Consider the following 24424-nt stretch of genomic DNA (forward strand, 5'->3'; position numbering starts at 1 on the left):
GTCTTAGACACCTCTCAAATCGTAGAGGCTGTAGGGAAGTGCTGAACAGTCCTTGTTACCCTTGGAGTCATTGAAGCAAGCAGCTAAGACATAACAGTTGCATTCTCTTTGCACCAAGTTGAGTATTCAGCATCATCCTCTTTAGGTTCTTTCTTTTGTCCATCTATATAGCCCATAAGTTCTTGGGAAGTAATAAAAAATTTGGCTGAAACAGATAATTCTCTGAAGTTGTATTCGTCTAACAACACACTGGTGATTTGCAGATTGTGCAGATTTGGGTTTTCAAGGTTTGAGGAACTCCCACCGGTCCTTTTGTCCTTAGAGGACACTTCTCCTGATTTTGTGGACATATTCTACTTCTAACAGAAATCTATAGCTGTAATCTCAAAGAGAAAGACAGGTTTCAGACCTGCTGGAACTGCTGGAATTGATACTGGACTGAAAAAACAAGGTTCAGACCTGCTGGAACTGATACTGGACTGGAAAAAACAGTCATTACCCTGCTGAGATCAATCTTCTGTAATTCTTTGGTCCTTCCCACACCCAATGGATGTTAGAAGAGGCTTTACAACTGGAAAAAAAATTCCACTGACCTGAAATCAATCTTCTGTAATTCTTTGGTTCTTCCCACACCCAATGGATGTTAGAAGAGGCTTTACAACTGGAAAAAAAATTCCACTGACCTGAAAGCAACCTCTGCACTCAAATCTGTAACTTAGAAGCTGCTTTAACTTTTCTGAACTGAGAATTGCTTCTGTAGACAACTCCAACACTTCTGGAAGTCAAATCTGGGCTGAGAACACTTTCTGCGATCTGTTCTAACTCCCAGGCAACAACTAGGACTGTCCACTCAGTCCTCCTTCCTATATCTGTTCTACATAGATCTCTCTAGTAGCTGAATGGCTACTGACTGCTGCAGAACACTAGCAGGGCATAAATGGGCTGGTGAAACTCTCTTTGGTCCCTACACCCAAAGAGAAACCCTAGACACAGATCTTTTTGTGATCAACGATCTGTCCTAGGGTTTCTTTAGAGTAGCCAATACAAGGAGAGAAAAAGAGGAATAGAAGAGAGTAGAAATGAAGAAGAAACTGGATATAATCAGTCAGGCCGATTGGTGCTATGATACCATGTTTGCTGAAGTGCATAAGTAGAAGGAGAAGAGAGGAGAAGAGAAGAGAGGAGAAGAGAAGAGAAGAGAAGAGATCAGTGAATGGGTGGCAAATCAATCTCAGCCGGCCCTAGAAGCTATTATTTTGTATTAACAATATGAAATTACAGTAAAAGACTAGAATGCCCCTGATTAGTGATGGGACACCTAGACAGTACAAATATAAACCAAAAAACCAGCTTAGGCCCAATAGCTAAAGGCCCATAACAGACAATAGAACTAGGACAAGGAATGATAAATAAGCCCACTAACACTTATTTTTTGCTTGTGATGATTGGCTTCTAAGGCCCTAGAGTGATTCTAGGAACCCTAGGACTGATTCCTAGGCTTCTCTTCTTTCTCTCTCTTCTCTTGTCTTCTTTCAAGGTTTTAAACTCAGCCATCCAACTAAGATTGAGTATAATCCCAGGTAAGTTTCCTCTCAATTCCCTTCAATTCTCAGCATCCACAAATCTTTTTCTAGAAAAAAAAAAACTTCTCTCTAAGTCTTTTGGTCATTTTTACTTCTTTGCTATTTCGTAATCTGTTTGGTTGCAGCTGGACTCCTCCTACTAATCTGGAATCCCTCTTAAGCTCTCACTTATTCAGGTGCTCTAAAAGGAGAGGCAGAATCATGGGAAGATGCATTGGGGCAGCAATTGCTTGGACAATTTGGGAAGAAAGAAATCTGAGGATATTTGATGACAAAGAGAGGAGTAAAGAAACTGTGATTGAAGTATAACTCTTAGGGTGGCACATTGGGTGAAAACACTAAAATTGTTTGCTGATTTTTAAGATAGATGAGTTTTTCAGATCATGGGGAGCAATCGCAAACACTGCATCTAGAAAATCTACTGTATTTGAATCCTGGTCTTCTCTGGATGCTGGGTGGAAGAAACTAAATTTTGATGGTAGCTGTTTGGGAAATCTGGGGCCAGCAGGCATTGTGGGCTGATTAGGGATGAGAATGAAAACTTGGTTGCCATTGTTCTCAGGTCCTATTCAGCATGATGATGTGGTGACTTCTGAAATGAAGGCTGCAGTGTTTGGAGTTGAGAAAGCTAAAGAAATGGGGATTTAGAGGCTGATTGTTGAAGGGAACTCAAACTGTGGTGAGCTGGTTGAAGACTGGGGATGGAATTAGTTGGCAACTAAGGAATGAGCTCAGGCTCTTCAAACAAGCTTCTAAAGACATATTGATTCAAATAAGTTGGATTAGAAGATCAGCTAATAGCATGGCTGATGGACTAGCTAAACAAGGAGTTCAAAGACAATCTATGTTTTGGGCTATGTTTTAATTAGCGGGGGTTTCTGTTGGGTTACCCTTTGGGCTGTGTTTTAATTAAAGGGATTGACACTGGGATTGTTTGTGGTAATGATGTATCTAGTATGCACTGCTAGTCCGCCCACAACTTCTTGTTGTACATGACTTTTTAAATTAATGAATCTTTTCTGTGTTGCTGATAAAAAAAAATTCCCAAGGTTACAAGGTATGATACCTTATAGCTTCCAAGTCATTTTCTGATTACTTTGGGTCTCCCATTATGATTTTTATTGGCATTACTATGTGGGATTCCGGATTTCAAAAAAGTGGACTTTGTTTTCTGAGCTTCTCATTACCTGCAGGAATCCCACTGCCATTTTTTTTTTCTTTGATGGATAACTGAAAACTTCATTAATCACAAAAGAAATAATTAGAACATTTAAATTGTTCCCCAATACATTTGTTCCCTGTTAATCTTGCATTCATATTCCCAATTCATTTTCTGATCTGTGTCCATATTAATCTTGCATTCATATCCCTTGAGAGTTTCCTTATCTCCCTCATATCTTGTCTGAACCACCAAAAACCTAGCTTATCTTGCTTCAGCCACCCTGTCGCAGTTCTGGAGTCACCTTCCACTAGCAGATTTGTGATGTTGAGCAATCTGCTAATCCTTATACCTTGTAACAACACCAAGAGTTCTGCTTAAGACCCTCATGATCTCTTTTGATTCCTTCCACTCCTGATGGACCTGGATTGTCAAGACCGCATCCATCAAAGTTGATTTTTACCAATTTGAGGGTGGGGAGGAGTCAACAGGCAAGTTATTGGCTATTCTGAGGATGACAAGTCAGCAATCTGTCTCCAACCTCTTACTATGCTATCCACTGAAAATCCTTAAATAATGACTTTAAGCCAATTTACCACCCTAATAATAATAATAATAATATTTTTTGCAGGCTTCATCCACCCTGTCACAGTTCTGGAGTCACCTATACTGCAGCCCCCGTCCTTTTTCTTCTTGCACACTGCCTCCCATTTGACAAGATGACACCTCCTGGTCTCTCCTGGTACCATAGAAAATCTCTCATAAAAATATCGAATCTCCTTGCCACCTTTACCAAATTCTTAAAGACAAAGAGAAAGTACACAAGAAGATTTGCAAGTATAGACTTGATAAGAGTAATTCTTCCACTCAAATAAATATAATTTTTTTTTCTGTAAAGCAGGCTTTTTGCTGAACCTATTCACTATGGGGTTCCAAAGTAAAGGATTTAATGCTTATTCCCAGGGGTAAGCTTGGATGGGTTAATTTCCATGAAGATGCTGATCAACCAAACCCTTGGCGTATCTTACCTCATCCCTACTCAAGTATCCCCACTAGGAAACTTTTTCCTAGATTTACATTCAAGTTTGACATTCTTTCAAAGCATTGGATTAATAACTTGTGATTCCTTATTGCACTCTCCCTCTTGTCCTCACAGAAAATTATGATCTCATTTGCCAATTGTAGATGGGCAACAACCAACTCTTCTTGTCCCACCCTAAATCCTCGAAGGAGGCCCTATCATCCATTCTAGAGATGAGATGGTTCAAGACATCTGCTACCAAAGTTAACAAGAATATAGGGAAATAGGATCACCTTGCCTAAGGTCTCTTCTAGTAAGAAAGAAATCCTTAATCATGTTGTTTACTAAAATGGAATAGTAACATGATCTCAAACATCCCCTAATCCACTTCCTCCACCTCTCTACAAAGCCATCTCTTTAACACCTCCTCTAGGAACTGCCCATCATTTATCATAGGCTTTCTCTAAATCCTACTTACAAACCCAACATTTTCTTCTAGATTCTCTCATTTCAACACATTCATTTGCTATAAGAATCTGATTGACAATTTGTCCATCTTGCACAAATGTCCCTTGATTCCGAGAGTCTAATGAGAGAAGCATGATTGTAGGGTTCCCCCACAAGACTAATTGTTTTGAAAGCCTTTGGGTGGATGCCTTGTTCTTCTTGTAGATGAGAGCAATAAAAGTGGCATTAGCTCCCATGTTGATAATTCCTCTCTCATAATATTCCTCAAACACTTCCATCAGATCATCATTTATTACATTCTATGCTTCCTAGGAAAACACCATTGAAAATCCATTTTGGTCTAGGTTGTTATGAAGTATGAAAATGGTAGGAAAATAGTGGTTACAGAAGGAGGGAAGATAAGGGATTCTCCATCTAAATCACGTTGACTGGAAGAGTTATGACAACCTACAAAACATAAGGGTTGGGGAAGAAGTGTTGTCATGGCATGATCAAAGCAAGGACAAAAACCAGGAGTGGATCTCACCACATAGAGTATTTTTTGACTAAGGGTCAATCAATTAACAATATAGCCGAAGATGAGAAGAAAGGTCAAGGGGAGAAGGACATCTTGAAGGAAACACAATGATCGGGAGGCAGGGGATACCTGAAAGGTTGGTGGAGAGCATGACAAACAAATCATAGGAGTGAAAACTTTGGAAGTTATTGCCCAATTGAATAGTAAGGTAAGCAGTAAGCTCGAGTTCTCTATGATTTGTGGATGAGGGGGGAAGAAGATTTGGGGAAGATCAACACAGGGTTTACAATAAAAAGAAAAGGATGGTGGTACAAGGAGCTATATGGGCTGGGGTTGAAAGAAGAGAGGAGATAGTGGGGCTCAAAGCTAAAGAAGTTATAGGGGAAGATAACATTGAGAAGGCTGAATGGAAACAAGGGAGGGGGGAGAGGAGACAGTGGGGGTTGAAGTTGAAGAGGTTACAGAGGAAGATAACACTGAGAAGGGGAAGGCGGGTATTGATTGGCTAGTGGGCAGACAAGGGGCAATTGGGAAGTCTCTTGTCCTTTTTCTTTCGAGGGGGGGGGGGGGTAGGGGTGGTGAGGAAGGCAATTGAACACTATGAAAAACGTAGAAGGGAAGAATATCGCAAAAAGAAAGCAGTTGCGGAAGGGGGTGAGGTATGGGAGGAAGGAGAAGGGAAGGAAGAAGAAATTGTCAATGAAGAGTAAAGGAAGGTTGCTGAAGAGATAACAGGGAAGGGGGAGAAGGCTGAAAGTAAAAGATGAAGCTGGTATCATGGAATGTAAGGGTACTGAGAGAAGAAAGAAGAAAACTATTATTAAGGAACATGTTGAGAAAACACAACCCAGACGTGGTGCTGCTGTTAGACAGTGTATGCCCTTAGCTCCAATCAGATTGATGTACAAATACATTTATTGTAAATGAATAAAAGTACATTATTGTTTCATGTTGATATCGGTATGTTTCTGTCAAATTACCCTTAAACTGGACACTTATGAGACTCATGTTAGTTTAGAATGTTTTCAACCATTGGATAGACTTCGAGAGTTTATCTTGCCAAGGCTGACACTGATGTGCTGCCAAAGAAGTTGGGGCAGCTTGTCTTAGCTGCTAGGGTTAGACCTAAAGCACATGCAGTATGTGTTTGGATGGAATTGAACTCAGACCATTTTCCAATTATGCCTTGGACCTTGGAGACTAATGGGCAAAACTAGAAAGTTACACATAACCCCTAGACTTGATTATGGTACTGCACTAGGTGTTGGATTGGGCTATCTTTGATATGCCAATCAGTGAAATCCATTGAGGGTCAAAACCTGGGTATGTTGGGGTAGTCTAAGAATTCATTTAAGTGGGTGATCATAGTGATAGGATCGGCCCCTTTGTCAGACAAAGTAAGTGATAGGGCTTACACTCTATCTGATGGAAACCTAAACTGTCGACAATGGATTTCAACTATGTTTGAGATTTGGTTTTGCAATATATATATATATTAATGTTTTATGAAAAATGTTTGCAAAAAGGTTTTAATTCTCGGGATCCATCCGAATAGAGAGTGTGACACTGTACCTTGTAGCCAAGGGAGAGGTCCTTCCCTATCGGGCAGTGTTGTGATCATTATGGGCCGAGAGGTTAAGTGTAAGAGACCATTAAGGGCTGATTACCTGATGGTCTTTATCTTACTTAAGTCCATTATCCTTGGGTCTTCATAGGATGGCTGAATTCAATGATCATTTAAGTGTAAATGTTGTACCTATAGTGATGTGCTTAGGGGCTCACTATGTTTAGCAGTGAAGTTGGCCAAGCCTTTTCACAGAGGCTCAACCAAACCCATGTGGACTTATGTGAGGTTATTGTGGGGTCCCACACCATATAAATCAGGCCTAAGTTGGCCATGCAACATCTTGGGTCATGAACCTTTGAAGAAAGTGGGCCTAAGGCCCATAATTAATAAGATTAAGTAAGCTATCACATAACAAAGTTGTCATGTGCTCTAGGTCAAATCTGGGTTTGGAAATGAGTATGGATTAACCATCCTCTTAAGAGGATAAGGATTATCTCTTAATAGAGTCTAGATCCTAATTAGATTTGGATAACATCTTAATTTGATTAGGAGAACTGCTCCATAAAGAGATAAAAGAAGAAGAGGGCGAACCAGACTAGAACGCCACTCTTTCTTGTTCTCTCTTCTCTCTTCTTCTCTTTTGTCTTCCGAGAAACCCTATCATGACCTAGGCTTTCAAGGACTGATAGAGATAAGTTTTCTTCTGATTTTTGCAAGAAAAATTCAGAGGAATTTCGGGCTCACCTTCCCCAATTCGATCCAAGCAATTGGGTTGTAGTTTTGCTAAAAACTGTGTTGCTAAATCAGTTTCACCTATACACTGCACCATCTTCAGTGGAGGCTGGTTTTAGGACTGATTTGAGCGTGAACTTCCACCTTGGGATCTACGTTTGTGGTATCTGTATCAGGTATAAATCTCCCTCTTTGTTTGGTTCCAAATATGGTCTGATTCAGTACAAGACCGATCCTGAAAAATGCAATTTTTCAAAACATAGGGAATTCGATTCCTAGAAGGATTGGGAAATTTTTGAAAATTTGCCCAGCCATCTAGCATGGTTGGGTCATCTATATGATGGATCTTAACCCTTCCAACAACTGTTGCAAGAGTTAAAGCTAGATTCAATCTTGGGGAAGTTTGGGGTTTCAAATTTGTAATTTGGATAACTTATGCGAAGTGTCTTCAGGCTAATTCTAATATTTTAGTTTGACTGGAGGTGTTGCCTTAACTCCTGGCTTGGTTGCATCATTTTTTCCTTTTTAGTGAAATTTTATTTTTACTATAAAAAATCCATTTTGGCCCAGGGTCTTGTCTCTATTCATGCTAAAGGCCGCCATTAACACCTATTTTTAGTACTCCTTGAACTCTAGCCCTAATTTAACTCTCATCAACCTATCCTAGACCTGCTCTAAACTCCATAATCCCAAACCTTGGACTAACTCTCAAAACATAATTTCTTTTTCAGTTTTCCCTCAAACTTTTAACAGTCCAACCTTGGGTAACACCAGTCTTACATAAATTTGGCATCAAAATAATCATATAACAAATGATTTAAGTGCTAACAGTTAAACAGAACAGAATGGTAAAACAGGATTCATGTAGCCAACCCCACGTAGTTGGGATAAGGCTTGGATGATGATGAGTAGTTGGTCCTACATCAGTTAGTAATGTAATAGCCAGTCCTACGTCAGTAGCCCTTGCCCCTTGCATTTCCATCTTTAGGTAGTATGGTAACTTAAAAAAATTGGTGAATGCTTTTACTAATCTGAAACACATAATAGGTTTCCTTGCAACATTGTTAATAGGTGAAATTTCTTCCTTTCAGCCACAACTTATCTTTTATGGTGTGAAAAAAGAAGATAAAGGAAGGTACCCCCCTAATTATGCATACATGTGCATATGGCTGTAACTGTGTATGGTTGCAATGGCAGCAGGAACACTGATGATGACTCTTCTGTGTTTCTATTACAATCATGGATGTATAATCAAGGTTCAAAGTATCAATACACCCCGATATGCCGCAAGGATCTATTGACACTTTGAACCTTGTGCATGTATATTTTCTTTTAGTTTTATTTTTTTTAAATATGCCAAGGGGTTGGTTTAAAGGCTATTTAACATTTAAAAACCAAAATTTTGGGAAAATACTTGAAAGCATATCAAATACCTGCCAATATGATATGACATGCATGATACGGGGCATATCGTGTCAAAATTTTTAACCTTGTGTATGCTTGCATACATGTGTATATGTATACATAACACACATATACATAAAACATACATAGAAAAATATATGCATTTACACATGTACATGTCTATGGTAGTTGGCTATGGTGGTTACAACAGCAGCATCTCTCTCTATTTCAGGGAAATAAACATATAGCATCTAGTGGCTGGCAATAACCTCTTTTTTTTTTAAAAGCTTTGCTCTTCCTATTGCATAATATGTATTGTCTTAAGACACTTTATTGTATTTACCTGGTTCAAGTGGTTTTCTGGTTTTAATCATTTCGGTTTTGGTTCCTGGGTCTGTTGGTCCAGCTTTCACAATATTGATGAATATGGTCCTCATGAGTATCATACACAGGTTATGATGCCATTGATCCTGCAACCAATGAATTCCATGTGGTAACTGGTGATTAACCTACAATCATTTTGATAAAGTAGCATTATTCCATATTTCCTTTATCTATTAGACTAATTGAATAGGTCTATGTTAGTACTTTGACAGTGGATCTCTTGTTTTGAAACCTCTGACTTTTTTGTTGTTAACTTTAATGCGTCCTGCAAACAATACTTGCTTTCCAGGTGCATAAACGTATGGAAGCTCCAATCTATATCTACTATCAACTTGACAACTACTACCAAAATCACCGAAGGTGACTACATTTTCCATGTGGTTGTTTCCATGTTTTTGGTTTCTTCCCATGACAAAGTTGATGTTGGACCAGCCAAAGTTTTAAAACTGCTTATCCTATTCCTTCTCAATGTGTGGGAATAGGGTTGATGAGAGTGGATTCTGAAACATGGTTAAGTAGGTCTTAATGTAGGTTTCAGGTTAAGAGAAACGAGGATTTGCATTCAGGTAATTTTTTTTATATGATACTGATGCCAATAAGTATCTGATATGTCAACCTTTAAACATCACTGCATCAGAGGAGTCTTAAATAAAAATGAATTACGTAGCTGATCTAAATTACAATTAACTAAGAAAATTAAAGAGAAGCTTGAAATCGAAGTATTGGTAACATTGGATGTGTCCTTTTTCATGACATTTTATCTAAGAGCAACAAGCTGTAGCATCTTCTGTTGATTTCAGCTTGGAGCATCACCAGCATGTTAGAACTTTGAACTAGTGTAATGACAAGTATGATAAAGTGTTAGCATGGATAGATTCACTGTTGTCAAGGTTTCATGTAAATGCTTCTTTTTGGTTGATGTAGAACAGAAAGGAGAGATGCCCCTACTAGGCTCTATGTAGTAGGTAAAGAAAGAATCCAGATCTGATATAGAGGAATGAAAGGGGAAATACAAGATTTACGGATCTGAAATGTAGAAGAAAAAAGAAGAAAAATATTAGAAAGACCTCCACTTTAGAGAGAGAAAAGAAAAACCTCTCCAAAGTCCGAACATTTGGCACCACAAATTTCATATGATTGGAACTATTTAATTTCATCATACTTCTAAAAATGCAATTACAAGGACTCAATTTTTAGACTCAACACTAGGGCTCAGATCCTCCTTTACACTACAGACTTCAATTTAGACTTGTAAACAAGGCCTTGTTTCTTGTTCTTCGCCTGAATTACTGTTTGACAAGGTTGGAATGGCTGGATCAGGATCCAGATTTTGGGTTTCAGTGAGACAGGAATTGCTGGTTGTGTGCAGCATCTGGTAGTAGGCTGTTATTTTTGAAAAATATAGCCAGCTGAAAATGGAATTAGATGAAAGACAAGGTATGTTATGGGATAAGGTGTAAAAGTGCTAAAGCTTTCTAAAAATAGAATATGATGAACAAAAATGGGCCAGTAGAAGTAACCTTAACAGATCTCTAAGTAGAGATGGACCAATCAGAGCTCACACCCAAAGTCAGAAGTCATCTGAATTATTAGGATCTTTTCTTAAGCACTCTCCTGTCTCACTGAAAGAATAGAAAAAAGGAGAGAATGAAACAAGGATACTTGTAGGGAAGGCAGGGCTATAATGCTTCGGAAGACCTTGAAATAGCTGACATAAGCAACCTTTCATGCATCTGCAGTCTAAAACTACTTTTCATTTAGTCTCTTATAAATCTGCTTAGATGCATTGAAGTTTTCCTAGAAAATTGAAGGAAAAAGCAAATTTAGATTGGATTACATGAGACTCAAAAGGTGTTATGAAACCCTGGATCTGCTAACAAACTAATAGCCTATCAAGAGTTGGATCTGTTTGGTGTCAAAGGTTCTTAGTAAGCTAGTAGAGCTCCGAGTTCCTTTATGGTCGCTTTCACAGGATTTTTCATTGTATGATAGTCTTGCCATATAGCTAATATGTCCACCCATTAATATTCTAAATATTGTCCTATTTGACCTGGCTATAGTGGTTCCTTTCAGAAGGCTAAACTTTAACTTTGTTTTTTTCTTGAATGTCTCTCCTATTGCTAATATTCTAGCAATGGTATTTATGTCCATTTTTAACAATATATATTATTTTCTAGATATGTCAAAAGTAGAGATGAATGGCAACTCTTATATGGGCTGAAATACAATGACACAAGTGAAACAGAAATGGCTGGTTGTGTGGGGTATATGTGGTAGTAGGTTGGTATTTTTGAAAAAGATAGCTTGCTGAAAATGGAATTGGATAAAAAACAAGGTATTGTGATGGAGTTGGTTTAAAGATGCCAAAGCTCTCTGAAAATAGATTACGGTGAACAAAAACAAGGCAGTAGAGTTAGCCTTAACAGATCTCTAAGTAGAGATGGACCAATCAGAGCTAACATCCAAAGTCAGAAGTCATCCCAATTGTGGACAATCTCTAGTCTCACTGAAAGAATTAAAAAACGGAGAGAAAAAAACATACAAGCCCATTGCCTAATTACACATTTACACTTCATTCTCCCTATTAATAAGTTCTTAATGACCTGTTACCAACAAAAAACAACAAAAACAATGCAAAGAAAACACTTCATTCTCTCTATTACACATTTTACTGCTTCTGAAGATCTTGAAATAGCTGACATAAGCCACCTCTGATGCTTCTGAAGTCTATGACTACTTTTCTTTAATCTAAATCTCTTATAAAGCTGCCAAGATGCATTGAAGTTTTCGTAGAAAACTGAAGAAATAAACAAATACAGACTGGATTGCATGAGACCCTAAAGTTGGCATGATGAGCCTTGGATCTGCTAACAGTCTAAGTGCCTATCAGGAGCTGGATCTGTTAGGTGTCAAAGGTTCTTTGTAGTAAGCTAGTAGAGCTTTCAGTTCCTTTTATGGTTGATCTAATAGGATTCTCTTTGTATGATAGTGTTGCCATACACTGTGGGTAATCTGGATCCCTCAGGCATTGGAGATGTTTTCAAAAATGAAGAAGGCAAGTTCTTGCAATTTATTCAGGTCCAATTGGGTTAGGTGATTCATTAAGGGCTGGTATTTTGGCTGTTTTGGAAGGTGTACAAAGGGCAAGGGATATGAATATTAGCAAGTTGATTATTGAAGGTGATTCCAAGTTGGTGGTGGACTGGTTGCAAAAGGAAACAATTTCTGGAGATACAGCAATGAAAGAAGTTCAAGAAATCAACACAGGGCATCGAAGTAAGGCTGCATTGGGTTAATAGAGGTGCTAATTCATTTGCTAATGTAATCTATCAAAAAAAAAAAATCATTTGCTAATGTTCTAGCAAATCAAGGGGTGGGTAGAGACAATCATTTTTGGGCTCTGGTGTATTATGTATTTATGTAAGAAGTGTTGGGGAGAGTTAAGAGAGATTATCTCCCCTTTTTTGATTGCTTATACTCCTTATTGATTCTTAATGAAATTTCACAGCTATCGATAAAAAAAAAAGTCTTGCCATACACACAATATGCCTACTGTGTTTCTAAATATTGTCCTATTTGACCTCACTATAATGGTTCCCTTCAAAAGAATACGCTTTAACTTTGTTCTTTAATGTCTCACCTATTCCTAATATTCTAGCATAGTATTTTCAGTCCTTTTTTAAAAATATTTAATTATTTGCCAGATATGTCAAAAGTAAAGATGATCGCCAGCTCTTATATGGTCTGAAGTACAATGACACTAGTTCCTGCAAACCTGAGCAATCCAACAATGGGCTCCCAATTGTCCCTTGTGGGCTGATAGCATGGAGTTTGTTCAATGATACGTTTACTTTTGTTCGTGAGGCAGCACAATTGAGGGTTAACAGGAAGAATATTGCCTGGAAGAGTGATCGGGATCACAAGTTTGGGAAGCATGTATATCCCTTCAATTTCCAGAATGGAACCTTGATTGGTGGTGGAAAGTTAGATCCAAGTATTCCTGTGAGTTAACTTTTTTTTTTGGATTGGTTTTAATATTTTCTTTTTTTTTTATCAGTTTGGACTAAATTTGTTGAATTGTTCTTTGAGAATTTGTATCTTAAAAGCAAAAAAAAAAAGTTTCTACTTTTGAAACTGTTAACCATTTTTTCCACATTTTTGGCAATCAAATTGTTGCTAAAATTCTACTTTCTGGCAGATTTTGTTACGTGGAGTGATTCTGGTGGAAATGATGTTATTTGTAGGAGTTTGTAGGTGTTGAAGTATCATAAGAATTATTTGATATTTGTTCAAGGGTTATTTGCATTAGGGACTGTACCACTTCCATAGAGATATGGTAGTTAGGTACAGCTTGATAGTTAGGTACAGCTAATAAATTCCTATACCAGAAATCAACCCATACATTATTGAAGATGTCTGCAAAATGTTGAAAGTAGTTAGGAAAAGTTTCCTCTTGGTTGGTCACAAGCGCCAGAATGTATAGAAGATAACTCTCTTTGTTTGCTGATCTTTTCTTATTGAATTCTTCTTTTTTGTTTTTGCTTTTTTATATGCTTTCATCTCAAGTTCTCATAATTAGTTTTACCTCCCTCTATTTTTATTTTCTTATCTTTCTGATTATTTATTTATTTATTTATTTCTCTCATTTTTTTTGGTGTCCTCGGGGGGTATTATGTAAATCAGCTAAGTGATCAGGAGGATCTAATTGTTTGGATGCGTACTGCTGCTCTTCCTAGCTTCCGGAAATTGTATGGAAGAATTGAAGAGGATCTAGAAGTAGATGACATAATAGTAGTAAACATCCTGAACAATTATAATACTTACAGTTTTGGGGGAAAGAAGAAACTTATTCTTTCAACATCAAGCTGGTTGGGAGGAAAGAATGACTTCCTTGGGATGGCCTATATTGCTGTTGGTTCGTCCTGCATATTCATCTCCCTTGTCTTCATGCTACTCCATGTGAAAAATCCTAGGTAAAGCTCCATATGTTCATGGGAATCTATGCTTATATATTTCTCTCTCTATGTTGAACTTTATATCAAAATTATATGTTGATAGAGTGATGGATCTTTTTTCTTTTGAACAACTTTGTGTTCCAAAAAATTAATGGACACGTGCATCTTTGCGGTTATTTCTTTAAGATATTCATATTATTGAGTTCTTGCACAACTTGTATGGTTGCCTATTGTTAAATAGGTGAATGCAAAGCTTCCATTCTGATAATTTGTCAATGTGAGACCTTGAATGTTAGGCTATCGGCCTTTTGGTTGAAGTGAACAAGTTGGCATTCGAGGTCCCACATGCCACATTGACTAATTATTTTGGAAGCTTTGAATTCAACAATATAGCAATAGAAAACCGTGGAAAATAAATTATGAATTTTTACATGAGTTAACTCATGGACATGTGTTGACTTGTAAATCTTTATCAAACATGGGGTGTCCATGCAAACTTATTTGTATATAAATTCATATTCTATTTTGTAAAATATAATATATGTATAAAAAACATATATAGTATATATTCTAAGCCAGGTTAGGTTGGGAATGATCAGCCCTAATTGAAAGACAAAGTTCATGGGAATCTATGTGAAAAATCCTAGGTAAAGCTCCATATGTTCATGGGAATCTATGCTTATATATTTCTCTCTCTATGTTGAATTTTATGTCAAAATTATATTGTAGCACATTTTATGTTGATAGAGTGATGGATCTTTTTTCTTTTGAACAACTGTGTTCCAAAAAATTAATGGACACGTGCATCTTTGCGGTTATTTCTTTAAGATATTCATATTATTGAGTTCTTGCACAACTTGTATGGTTGCCTATTGTTAAATAGGTGAATGCAAAGCTTCCATTCTGATAATTTGTCAATGTGAGACCTTGAGCGTTAGGCTATCGGCCTTTTGGTTGAAATGAACAAGTTGGCATTCGAGGTCCCACATGCCACATTGACTAATTATTTTGGAAGCTTTGAATTCAACAATATAGCAATAGAAAACCGTGGAAAATAAATTATGAATTTTTACATGAGTTGACTCATGGACATGTGTTGACTTGTAAATCTTTATCAAACATGGGGTGTCCATGCAAACTTATTTGTATATAAATTCATATTCTATTTTGTAAAATATAATTTATGTATAAAAAACATATATAGTATATATTCTAAGCCAGGTTAGGTTGGGAATGATCAGCCCTAATTGAAAGAATTAGGCTCAGTTTGGAAGGAGTAAAAATACAAATACGTAGAGTCCAAAACCTTGTATTTTGTATTATTTTGCATGTATTTGTACTATACATACTTGTATTTGTACTCTTTACAAACTGAGACCCTTAAGTACAAACACCATAAATGCAAACAGTTCTAACCATTCCAAATTCCTACTTGACCATAGCTATAAACCCTTTTTGGCTTTGCTAACCAGGTCAAAATTGTTTACCAGAAACTCTCATTGTAAAATTTTTTAGATACTAATCTAATTATGGAAATAATATCCTTGTTCAATTCAGACTGGTTGGCTTCTCATGGTACTCAACTGACATTTTGTTGAGAAGCACATCTACTGATGAATACACAGGCAGTATTACATTGGTGTTCAGCATTGATGTCATCATATACAGACATCTAGCATGTCAAACTCTAGAAACACATGCCCATTAAGAAATAATAAATTACCTATTTGACAAAGTAGTAAGAATTTTAAATTTAAATAGAACCTTGAAAATTCAAATTGTTGGAAGTGAAATGGATATAGTAGAAAGCCTTATGTGCTGGTTCGGCCAAGCTTCTTGTGAAAGGAAGAGGAGAAAGTTGGGGGTTTCAGCAATAGACAGAGGAAAGGGAAGAAAAGGAGAAGGTCGACTAGGATAGTGATTCATAACCCTAGCCATGAGCCCCTCATTCTATTTATAATTAACTTAAATATGGGATATTACAAAGATGCCCCTAGTAGGGTGGTAACTCAAACTAAGTACTTACAATTCTTTTAAAAATAAAAAACTAATGGGCCCAAGGCCCAACAACTTCTTAATTTAAAAGAAAACAAACTAAACATAAATCGGCCCACTCAACAGATATTTCTCATGACAGTTTAGTGACAACAATTTTTTCTTTGGCTTCATCATGGAGCATCATCATCTTGTCAGAAGTTTAACATGATGTCCAAGTACTGACACAGCTTGACCCACCAATTTAAGGTGTCCTGTAACACTGTTTAGAAGAAGGTTCATTATGTAAAAAGGACCTTTGGATCATCATTTGTTTTCTTGGTCTGACTTAGTATGTTCACTTCTTGAGATACACAATTGCCTTGCCATAATATGATTATCAACAAAATATTCCATTTATATCCATCAAAAGAAAAAATAAAAAAAGAACAGCAAAATATTTCATTTGTGAAACTATTATTTTCACCCTTCTAAGAATACTTGGCTTTGTTGCCAGTTATTTGAAGACTTGCCTGATTTATTATATGTTGTTTGTTTTCAGGCCTTATGGAGACATAGTTTATATATCTTGGAACAGGAAAAGTAATGCTAGTTAAAAGCCGTTGTTGCATCAAAAAGAATTTTGGTGGATCTGGATTCTGGAAAAGGTTATATCCTCTCCTCCAAACAGATTCATTGGAATTTTTCTAAGAAAATTATGGGAAATTACATAATGGGAGATTGTTATACAAAATTAGAAAGCAACAGCTAACTAGATTGCTAATGGGGAACTGTTCAGTATTTTCAAATAAAGAGGCAATATCCAGTTGCATAGAATTAATTATTTATTCAAATTAGGATTAACTATATTTTGAATACTACATTGTTTTTAAGCTAACCAATTAAACCAGAAGTTAGAATATTGATACAGGGCAGGACATCAAAGATTCATTTATGAAAACTTAGGATTTGAGAAGGGAAAATTATGGATAGTGATAACTTTTGGCTTTGTCTTTATGAGAGAAGCTTAAAGGAAAACAGGATATCAACATTAGGTCAGTTGATCAACAGGTGTAGAAAGTACTTTGAGATTTTAAATGGACAAGATGATTGTTGTCAGGGGATGGTTGTATCTGCATATGTAAGGATGAAGGGAAGATGATCATAATCATTATTGTTGACATTGTTGTCACCGCTATCACCATTACCACTGCCATTACTTCCATCTTTGATATCATGGAGTATGGACACATTATCTGAATTATTTTGATGATGGCTACACACATCCTCACTCTCTAATTGGGAAATGAAGTCTTCTTATCTTTTCACACTGACACATTCCATATTTTTTGTGGCCGCTTTCTCATGCTGGAGTCATAGGACATATGGATCAAAAAGCAACAGGTTCTGCAGCCCTTAGACAAAGGCTTCTGAGTTAGCTCTTTTTTATTTTTTATGTTTATTACGAAGGGGCTGCATAGCTATATCTTGAGATAGGGTTCATAGCACTTTTTCTTGTTATATTGAACTAGGAAATGTCAAGGATGATTAGAATGAAGTATGTCATAAAAAGTTCAGTCTGCTATTTAAGTAAAAACTGTTAGTGACTTTTTATTAACTAATCCAAGAACTCAGACTGTTATATTTCAGAAACAGATAACAATAATAATAAACAATCCTAACATGAATGCTATGAATCTTTGTTCTGTTCGGATTTTTCATCTAAACCTTCTACAGGTACTACTATGGTAGATACTATTGACAGAAGAGAGGCACATTCTAGTGTTCTGTTCTTTTTAAATTCTATATTAAAAAAATATAGTATGGGATAAAATGGACTTTTGGGATCATTTGCTTTTGATGTTTTCTTCTTCTTATTAAGCATTAGCTTTTCTAGAACCAACATGTGATCCAAAGCTATGTTTGGTTTGACAGGAAGTAAGAGAGAAACAGAAAGTTGAGGGAAAATTGTCAAGAATTTTTATCTCCAAATGCACCATAATCTGTTGCTTCATCTGGTTTACTGGGTGCATCCAAATTTACTGGGTGCATCCAATATACAACACCACTAAATCCTATAAGGGGAAAATTCATTGTTCTATAAATGTCAGCATGAAGTGTGTCACGATGCACTTGATATATGCTAGAATTGAATACAGCTTCCTTGATATTTACAAAGTCCCTTGTAAAATTTTCCACGCAATGGAGATCCCTGGTGTTTTAAAGAAATAATTTTAGAACTACATGAGGTTTGTTCATGATGTCATGATATTTTGGCCAATATACCCCAAATATTGGCATTGCGCATACAACTGCAAGAAATAGAAACTTTGTTGTAGATTTGTTTAGTTTCATGTAAAAAGAGCTATGATGACCAAAAGAACCCATTTTCACTATAAAACGAAAAAAAAAAGGAACCATCAATCACCAATTTTTTCTCTTTTTTCCTGATTCAATAAGAAAGGGAATATCTTTTAAAGAATAAGGAGGAAAGATACTAAATGTGATAAAAGCTGAATTTGGGACTTGTATGAACCTCAGAAGGCTAAACTAAAGGAAAGGGAATAAGAAGATTGACCGAAATTTCTTCCCTTTTTCTTTTTTCTTTTTTTTTTTGGCTTGTAGCTTGTATGTATTTTTAACAATTTTAGGAGAAATAAATATATTCAACTTCAGTTGCTTGAAATCACTAAGCTTGGTAAATAAATTGCTACTGAAAGCACTCAGTCTATGTAAGAAAATCAATCTCTTCTGGTAATTTCTTGATTAAAATGTTGGAACTTTAAAGGATGAGGAGAGACTTTAGTAACTAATGGGGTGTAGGGCTCATGTGGACTGGAGAGTTGCCAATGCTTCACTCATCTAATGAGCAGTCTGCAATTCTACCTCCATTGAGCTGAAACAAAAGAGCATTCATGCAGAGATGACCTACTTAGAAGTTATTGCAATTTATTTGCCATAGCCCTTTAAGATTTGTAATAAAACAATTCTACCTGTCCTCGTTCCTAGTCTTGAACAGGTTTTTTTATTTATAATACTTGTCTTCAAGGTGATTGATGATATATTTTGTTTCAGGAGTTATGCAAATGGCTGATAACTGATTATGGAAGCCTTTATTCTACAACTAGCTGCCAGCAAATTGCCCAGACTAACAATTTTACAGTCCAGACTGCTCATAATTTACTTTGGTCAGGAATCCTGAAGAGGTAAATGGGGAATGGCCAGAACCAGAGCAACCATGATAAACCACTAATTCTCACTTCTCAGGATTACTTTCTTATATTGAAATATAGTTTGTATTTGTATGTATATATACACCACAAAATGACAATAAAGCTATGTCATTTGTATTGTGGCTATACATCTTTACCATATAAAAAGTGCACATGCATATTTTATTGATCAATATACAATCAATTGATAAAAACTCTTCAGTTCAAGAAAGAATGGGAGATGTTTGCTAGTTTTTTTTTAATCACTTGGGGAGAGAATAGGGATGGAAAATTTGTGGGTACTAGACCCATCCTAACCCTAATAGGATCCACTTATCAAAACCCTATAAGGTTTGGGACGAGTTCGGGTTTTATTCTTAGGGTACCCCATAAACCCAAATCCATTTATATTTAACAAGGGTGCCCACTCCCATTTACTTGATTATAAAGCTGTGCATGTATTATGGAAATTATATGATACCGGAAAGACATGATAATAGAAGAGATTTAGATGGTGTTTGGTTTCGTTGCTGTTTATCTGAAAAATGGCGCCACCTTAGTGCCACATAGGTGTTTCCCCTGAAACACTGTTTGGTTAAATCGTTTATTAAATAAACATTTGCCTTTGTTTTGAGTGAGAGCCATTTGTTGGGGGAAGCTTCTTTTTTATGTTTCCTCTTAACATCCAGGCGTTCTTTCACTATTCAGCTTATGTGGCGCTTAATGGCGTGCATCTGTCAAAAAACATCAAAAAACGTTTTTCAACTCTCTTTTCTAATTGGGTCTGACTATGATATAGAAAACCATATCATATCTAAAACCCCTGCTACTGCCATGTATACAGCAGTTACCAGAATTATTTAAGTAATCGATAATTATTTTTTTTTATATTTTAATTAAAATTTAAAACACTCTTTAACCTATCTGTTAAGAATCCTCCGTTACCCATTCTTATCTCTTTCTATTTCCCTCTTCTGGTTGAACTTCTCCCTCTTGAAATTGTAAATCCAAAATGCCTTCAATCAGCATCCAAGAGGTTATTCACCTCCCTCACTCTCTACCACTGGTATATTCTTCTTCTTCTTCTTAAAGAGAACCTCTACCTACATATAAATAAAAGCAAGTGAAAGATATCTTAAGAAAAATAAAATGGAGAACCAAACAGAGAGAAAGGCTTAGGAATCACATATGTACTAGGATCACATAATAAAACACCTACAAAACTACTAGTCCAGTGGTCCTGATCATATTGTCTGAGCCAATATGACCCAATCCAAAATAAATCCTGATCAAACCTTGCCTAAATTGCTGGTCATATTGATGGGGTCAGATTTATATTGGAAGCTGGTCTACAAACCTTGCCTAAGAAGCTGGTCAGATTGGGTCATAATGATCTACAAACTCGCATAAAACAGAATGAATATTCCTGGTCTACAAACCTTGCTGAAACTTAAATGGGATCCAGATTAATGGGGATCTCCCTAAGAAGTTGCTATTGTCTTAGCCTTATTGAGGACCACTTCATAGCATCCTCCTTTGTGACCCTGTGTTGGATCCCAATATGAGATTTACACCTACGACGGCGAGCAACGCGATATCCCGGTCGTTCATGAATGACATAAAAGTCCATACCATAAATACTGATTGAAGATCATAGTTGATACCCAAATCGATATGCTCCTGAATACTGAAACCGAAGCATCCAGTATCACTGAAGTTCCTTCTCAAGAGCTCATATTCCTTGACCTTCAACCCACTCTCCAGAAGTTGCTTCGCCTTCTCACCCCTGAGTGTGGCATAGCACGTAATCTTCTCATTACGTTTTATACTTATACCAAAAGACCAAACAATAGACCTAGCCTTTAAGAAAATGGGGGTCTGCCCACTCAGCTGCTCCAACACCTTCGCGACTCTAGTGAGACAACCTCCACTTTCACCGATGGAGATGTTGAGGACTAATTTTTGAACTTTGATCTCCCACATTGGGTTCGAGAGCTTCTTCTCTGAAGCCACTGCTCTCTGCAGTCAAGGTTACAGAGGCAACCGAATAGGTTGATCGTTTATGGAGGGAAGTGGTGGGATAGAAGAAACCCTCGCCATATTCAACTTCACCTTATTAGCTCTCAGGTGAGTAGGGGGAGGGTGACGTTTAACAGTGAAGACGTTAACGTCTTTCTTATATTTAAACGATTTTCTTTTTTGAAATGTAATTTTAATTGTTGTTTTTGAAACCGGTTACCTGTGATAACCGTATTCACCGAAACAGAAAGTCCAGTGTTGATTGGTCCATCTCATCTGATATGATATGGAAAAGATTATTTTTCCATATCATAGATTTTCCCTTTCTAATTTTCAACATGAAGAAAGTAATGTTTATTAAATAAATGGCAATAGAATCAAGGGAAAAGTACTCTCTAGTTCACTGCAGAATTCTGAATTACAGCCCCCCATAATCTATTAGTAGCCCCCTATAAACCACATCTTTCCCGTGAATTTGGCATCAATCCACGGTCGAGATTCATCCCCCTGTACGGTGGGGCTAAAGAATTTGGAGCTTGGCTGATTAATCATTCTCCCTAGAATCAAATGGCCTTGTAATAAAAAGCATATGATTCATTACCATTTCTATGATATCAGTTGACTAGTTATAACTTATAAGTTGTTATGGTATCATAGTCAAACCATATATACATATAGTAAAAGGGGTTAATTAAGGATTCAAACATACTCAAACCATATACAGATATGGTAAAATGGGTTAAGCAAGGATTCAAACTCTTCCCGAGTTGTGACCCATTATAGGTGTTTTCACCATTAACCTACCATACCATTTTTGTTTAGAGTGACATTAGATTTCACTTATGTGATGACGAATACGGATTTGGAACAAGACGGGTTTAATGGGTTTAGAGTGGGACAGGTTTGGAAATTGAAGGAAGCCTAGCTGTCAAAAAACATTAAAAAAATGTTACAGAACCAAACAACCTCTTAATAAAAAAGCATATGATTTTTTACCACTTTTAGGATACCAGTTTTTTTTTTTTTTTTGGGTGTCATGATACCAGTTGATTGGTTGTAACTTATAAGTTATTAGGGTATCATAGTCAAACCATATATATGCTCATAATATAAGTGGTTAAGAAAGGATCAAATACTTCCCCTTGTGACTCATTAAAGGTGATTTCACCATTTACCATAGGTTGCGTTTGTTTTTTAGTGTAATGTTTTCATGACTTAAAAGTACATCCATTGAAAAGTGGATCGGTCGGTTTAAATATAATGAATTGGTAAAGTGAAAAAGGTGTAGTCAGTGTACGTAGAATATTATATCGATAAAATCAATGTAGTCTTTATAAAACTTCATTGTGAGTGGAACTTACATGTAAAACTTACATTGAAAACAAACCTAAATAAATTTGAACCAGGGTGTAAAATTTACTCTGGTTCTCATTTACACCAAAACAAACGCAGCCATATCATTTTTTTGAGCGATATTACATTTTTCTTATATGATGATGGACTTGGGTAGGATGGGTTGAATGGGTTTGGAGTGGGATAGGCTTGGGAATTCTTAACAATAAATCCCACTAGAAATAAGAGAGAAAGAGAGGAGAAGAAGAGAAGAGATTGGCGACAATGGAATAGTGTTGGCGGCGCTAGCTTCTATTAGTATTTATAGGGTGTCTAAAACAAAAGGGAAAAGACCCTTATGCCCCTGTTGTAAGCGAAGTACAATAATAGAAAATAAAAGACTTTAAAATAACCAAACAGATCATAACAAGACATAAAATAAACTATTTCAGCACTCCCCCTCAAGTTGGAGCATAGATGTCAATCATTCCCAACTTGTCACACAAATCATTATGCCGCACATGTTGATGACCCTTGGTGAAGATGTCTGCAAGTTGTTCCTCTGAGTTGACATATGGAGTACATACTTCTCCACTCACAGGTTTTTCTCTAATAAAATGCTTATCCACTTCAATGTGTTTCATCTTATCATGGAGGACTGGATTAGCAACAATGTTGATAGCAACTTTATTGCCACAATATAATGGCATGGGGTTGTTGAATGCAAAACCCAGTTCACTTAACAGGTTTCTTATCCACATGATTTTAGCAACTCCATGAGACATATCTTTGTATTCTGCTTCAACACTAGTTTTAACCACCACACTTTGTTTCTTACTCCTCCAGGTGGCCAAGTTACCTCCTACAAAGGTAAAATACCCACTGGTAGACTTTCGGTCATCGATTGCCCCTACCTAATCAGCATCAATATATATTTCCACCTTTAAATGTCTATGTTTCTAGAACAACAAACCAGCTCCTAGAAATTTATTGAGGTATCTAAGGATTCTCTCTCCGGTTTCAAAGTGAGTTGCCCTAAGGTTGTGCATGAACTGACTAAGGACACCCACTGTATAAGCAATACCAAGTCTGGTCACAAACAAATATAAGAGTCTTTTTACAAGTCTTTGAAACTTCTTCACATCTTTCAAGACCTCCCCCTGACTGCTTCTCCCAATTTATGGTTAGGTTCAATTGGTGAGTCACTTGGTTTCACCCCTAACTTGCTTGTATCTTCTAGTAGATTCAATACATATTCCATTGGGAAATAGAGATGCCCTTTTGAGAGTGGGCAATTTCAATTCCAAGGAAATAACATAAGGGTCCTAGATCTTTCACCTCTAATTGAGTGGTTAAGAACTTTTTTAGTTTCTGTATTTCGGTCTCCTAGTCTCCTGTGATCACTATGTCATCCACATATACAATTAAAGTTGTAATTTTCCTTTCACCTTTCTTCACAAACAGAGTGTGGTTTAACTGACATTGTTGGAACCCCATTTGTTGAATTGCTAAGAGGAACTTACTAAACCAGGCCCAAGGTGATTGTTTTAACCCATATAAAGATTTTTTTTTAACCTACACATTTTCTTTTCATTGCCTTTGGCACAAAAACCTAGAGGTTGGGTCATGTACAATTCCTCTTCTAAGTCACCATTCAAGAAAGCATTCTTGATGTCCAATTGATGAAGTCCTCAGTCAAGATTTGCTGCTAATGAGAGAAGAATTTCGATAGAGTTCATTTTGGCTATTGGAGCAAATGTCTCTGCATAGTATACTCTATATACCTTTATACTTTTCAACAGTTCCATAAGCCTTATGCTTCATTGTGAACACCAACTTGCATTCCATTGGTTCCTTCCCTTCAAGAAGATTCATCAACTCCCAAGTGCCATTTTTTGTGCAATACATCAATTTTTTCCTTCATTGCATCTGTCCATTTAGGCTTGGATAAAGCTTTTATCACATTCTTAGGAATAGGGATACTGTCAACAGAAGAGATGAAAGCACGATATGAAGGTGAAATATGGTCATATGACACAAAATAAGAGATAAGTTGATTAATAGTACAAGATTTAACACCCTTTCTCTTAGCAATAG

General features: G+C 36.6%; 1 protein-coding gene and 1 pseudogene across 6 annotated transcripts in view; one reads left to right on the forward strand and one right to left on the reverse strand.

Annotated features, from left to right (window-relative positions):
• The window catches only part of LOC148866165 (putative ALA-interacting subunit 2), a 74963-nt gene extending 55772 nt beyond the window's left edge, over positions 1 to 19191 (forward strand). For 3 of the 6 annotated variants that reach the window (XR_016110692.1, XR_016110694.1, XR_016110693.1), the window contains 5 exons: positions 9125 to 9195; positions 12540 to 12837; positions 13519 to 13808; positions 16327 to 16432; positions 18840 to 19191. Coding sequence is in view for 3 of the 6 variants with exons in the window: in XM_088980777.1 (XP_088836903.1) it covers positions 9125 to 9195; positions 12540 to 12837; positions 13519 to 13808; positions 18840 to 18858 (678 nt within the window). In the remaining 3 variants the exon portion in view is untranslated. The remainder of the gene's footprint in view (positions 1 to 9124; positions 9196 to 12539; positions 12838 to 13518; positions 13809 to 16326; positions 16433 to 18839) is intronic. The other 3 variants (XM_088980777.1, XM_088980778.1, XM_088980779.1) reach the window with 2 other exon arrangements.
• A 1277-nt stretch (positions 19192 to 20468) lies between these two features.
• LOC148866166 (large ribosomal subunit protein uL5z pseudogene) lies at positions 20469 to 20959 on the reverse strand (annotated as a pseudogene).
• Between the last annotated feature and the right edge of the window lie 3465 nt (positions 20960 to 24424).

The sequence above is a fragment of the Nelumbo lutea genome, chromosome 3 (genome assembly GCF_056320005.1).
Source record: "Nelumbo lutea isolate HS-2025 chromosome 3, American lotus-T2T, whole genome shotgun sequence".
In the NCBI taxonomy this organism is placed as follows: domain Eukaryota; kingdom Viridiplantae; phylum Streptophyta; class Magnoliopsida; order Proteales; family Nelumbonaceae; genus Nelumbo; species Nelumbo lutea.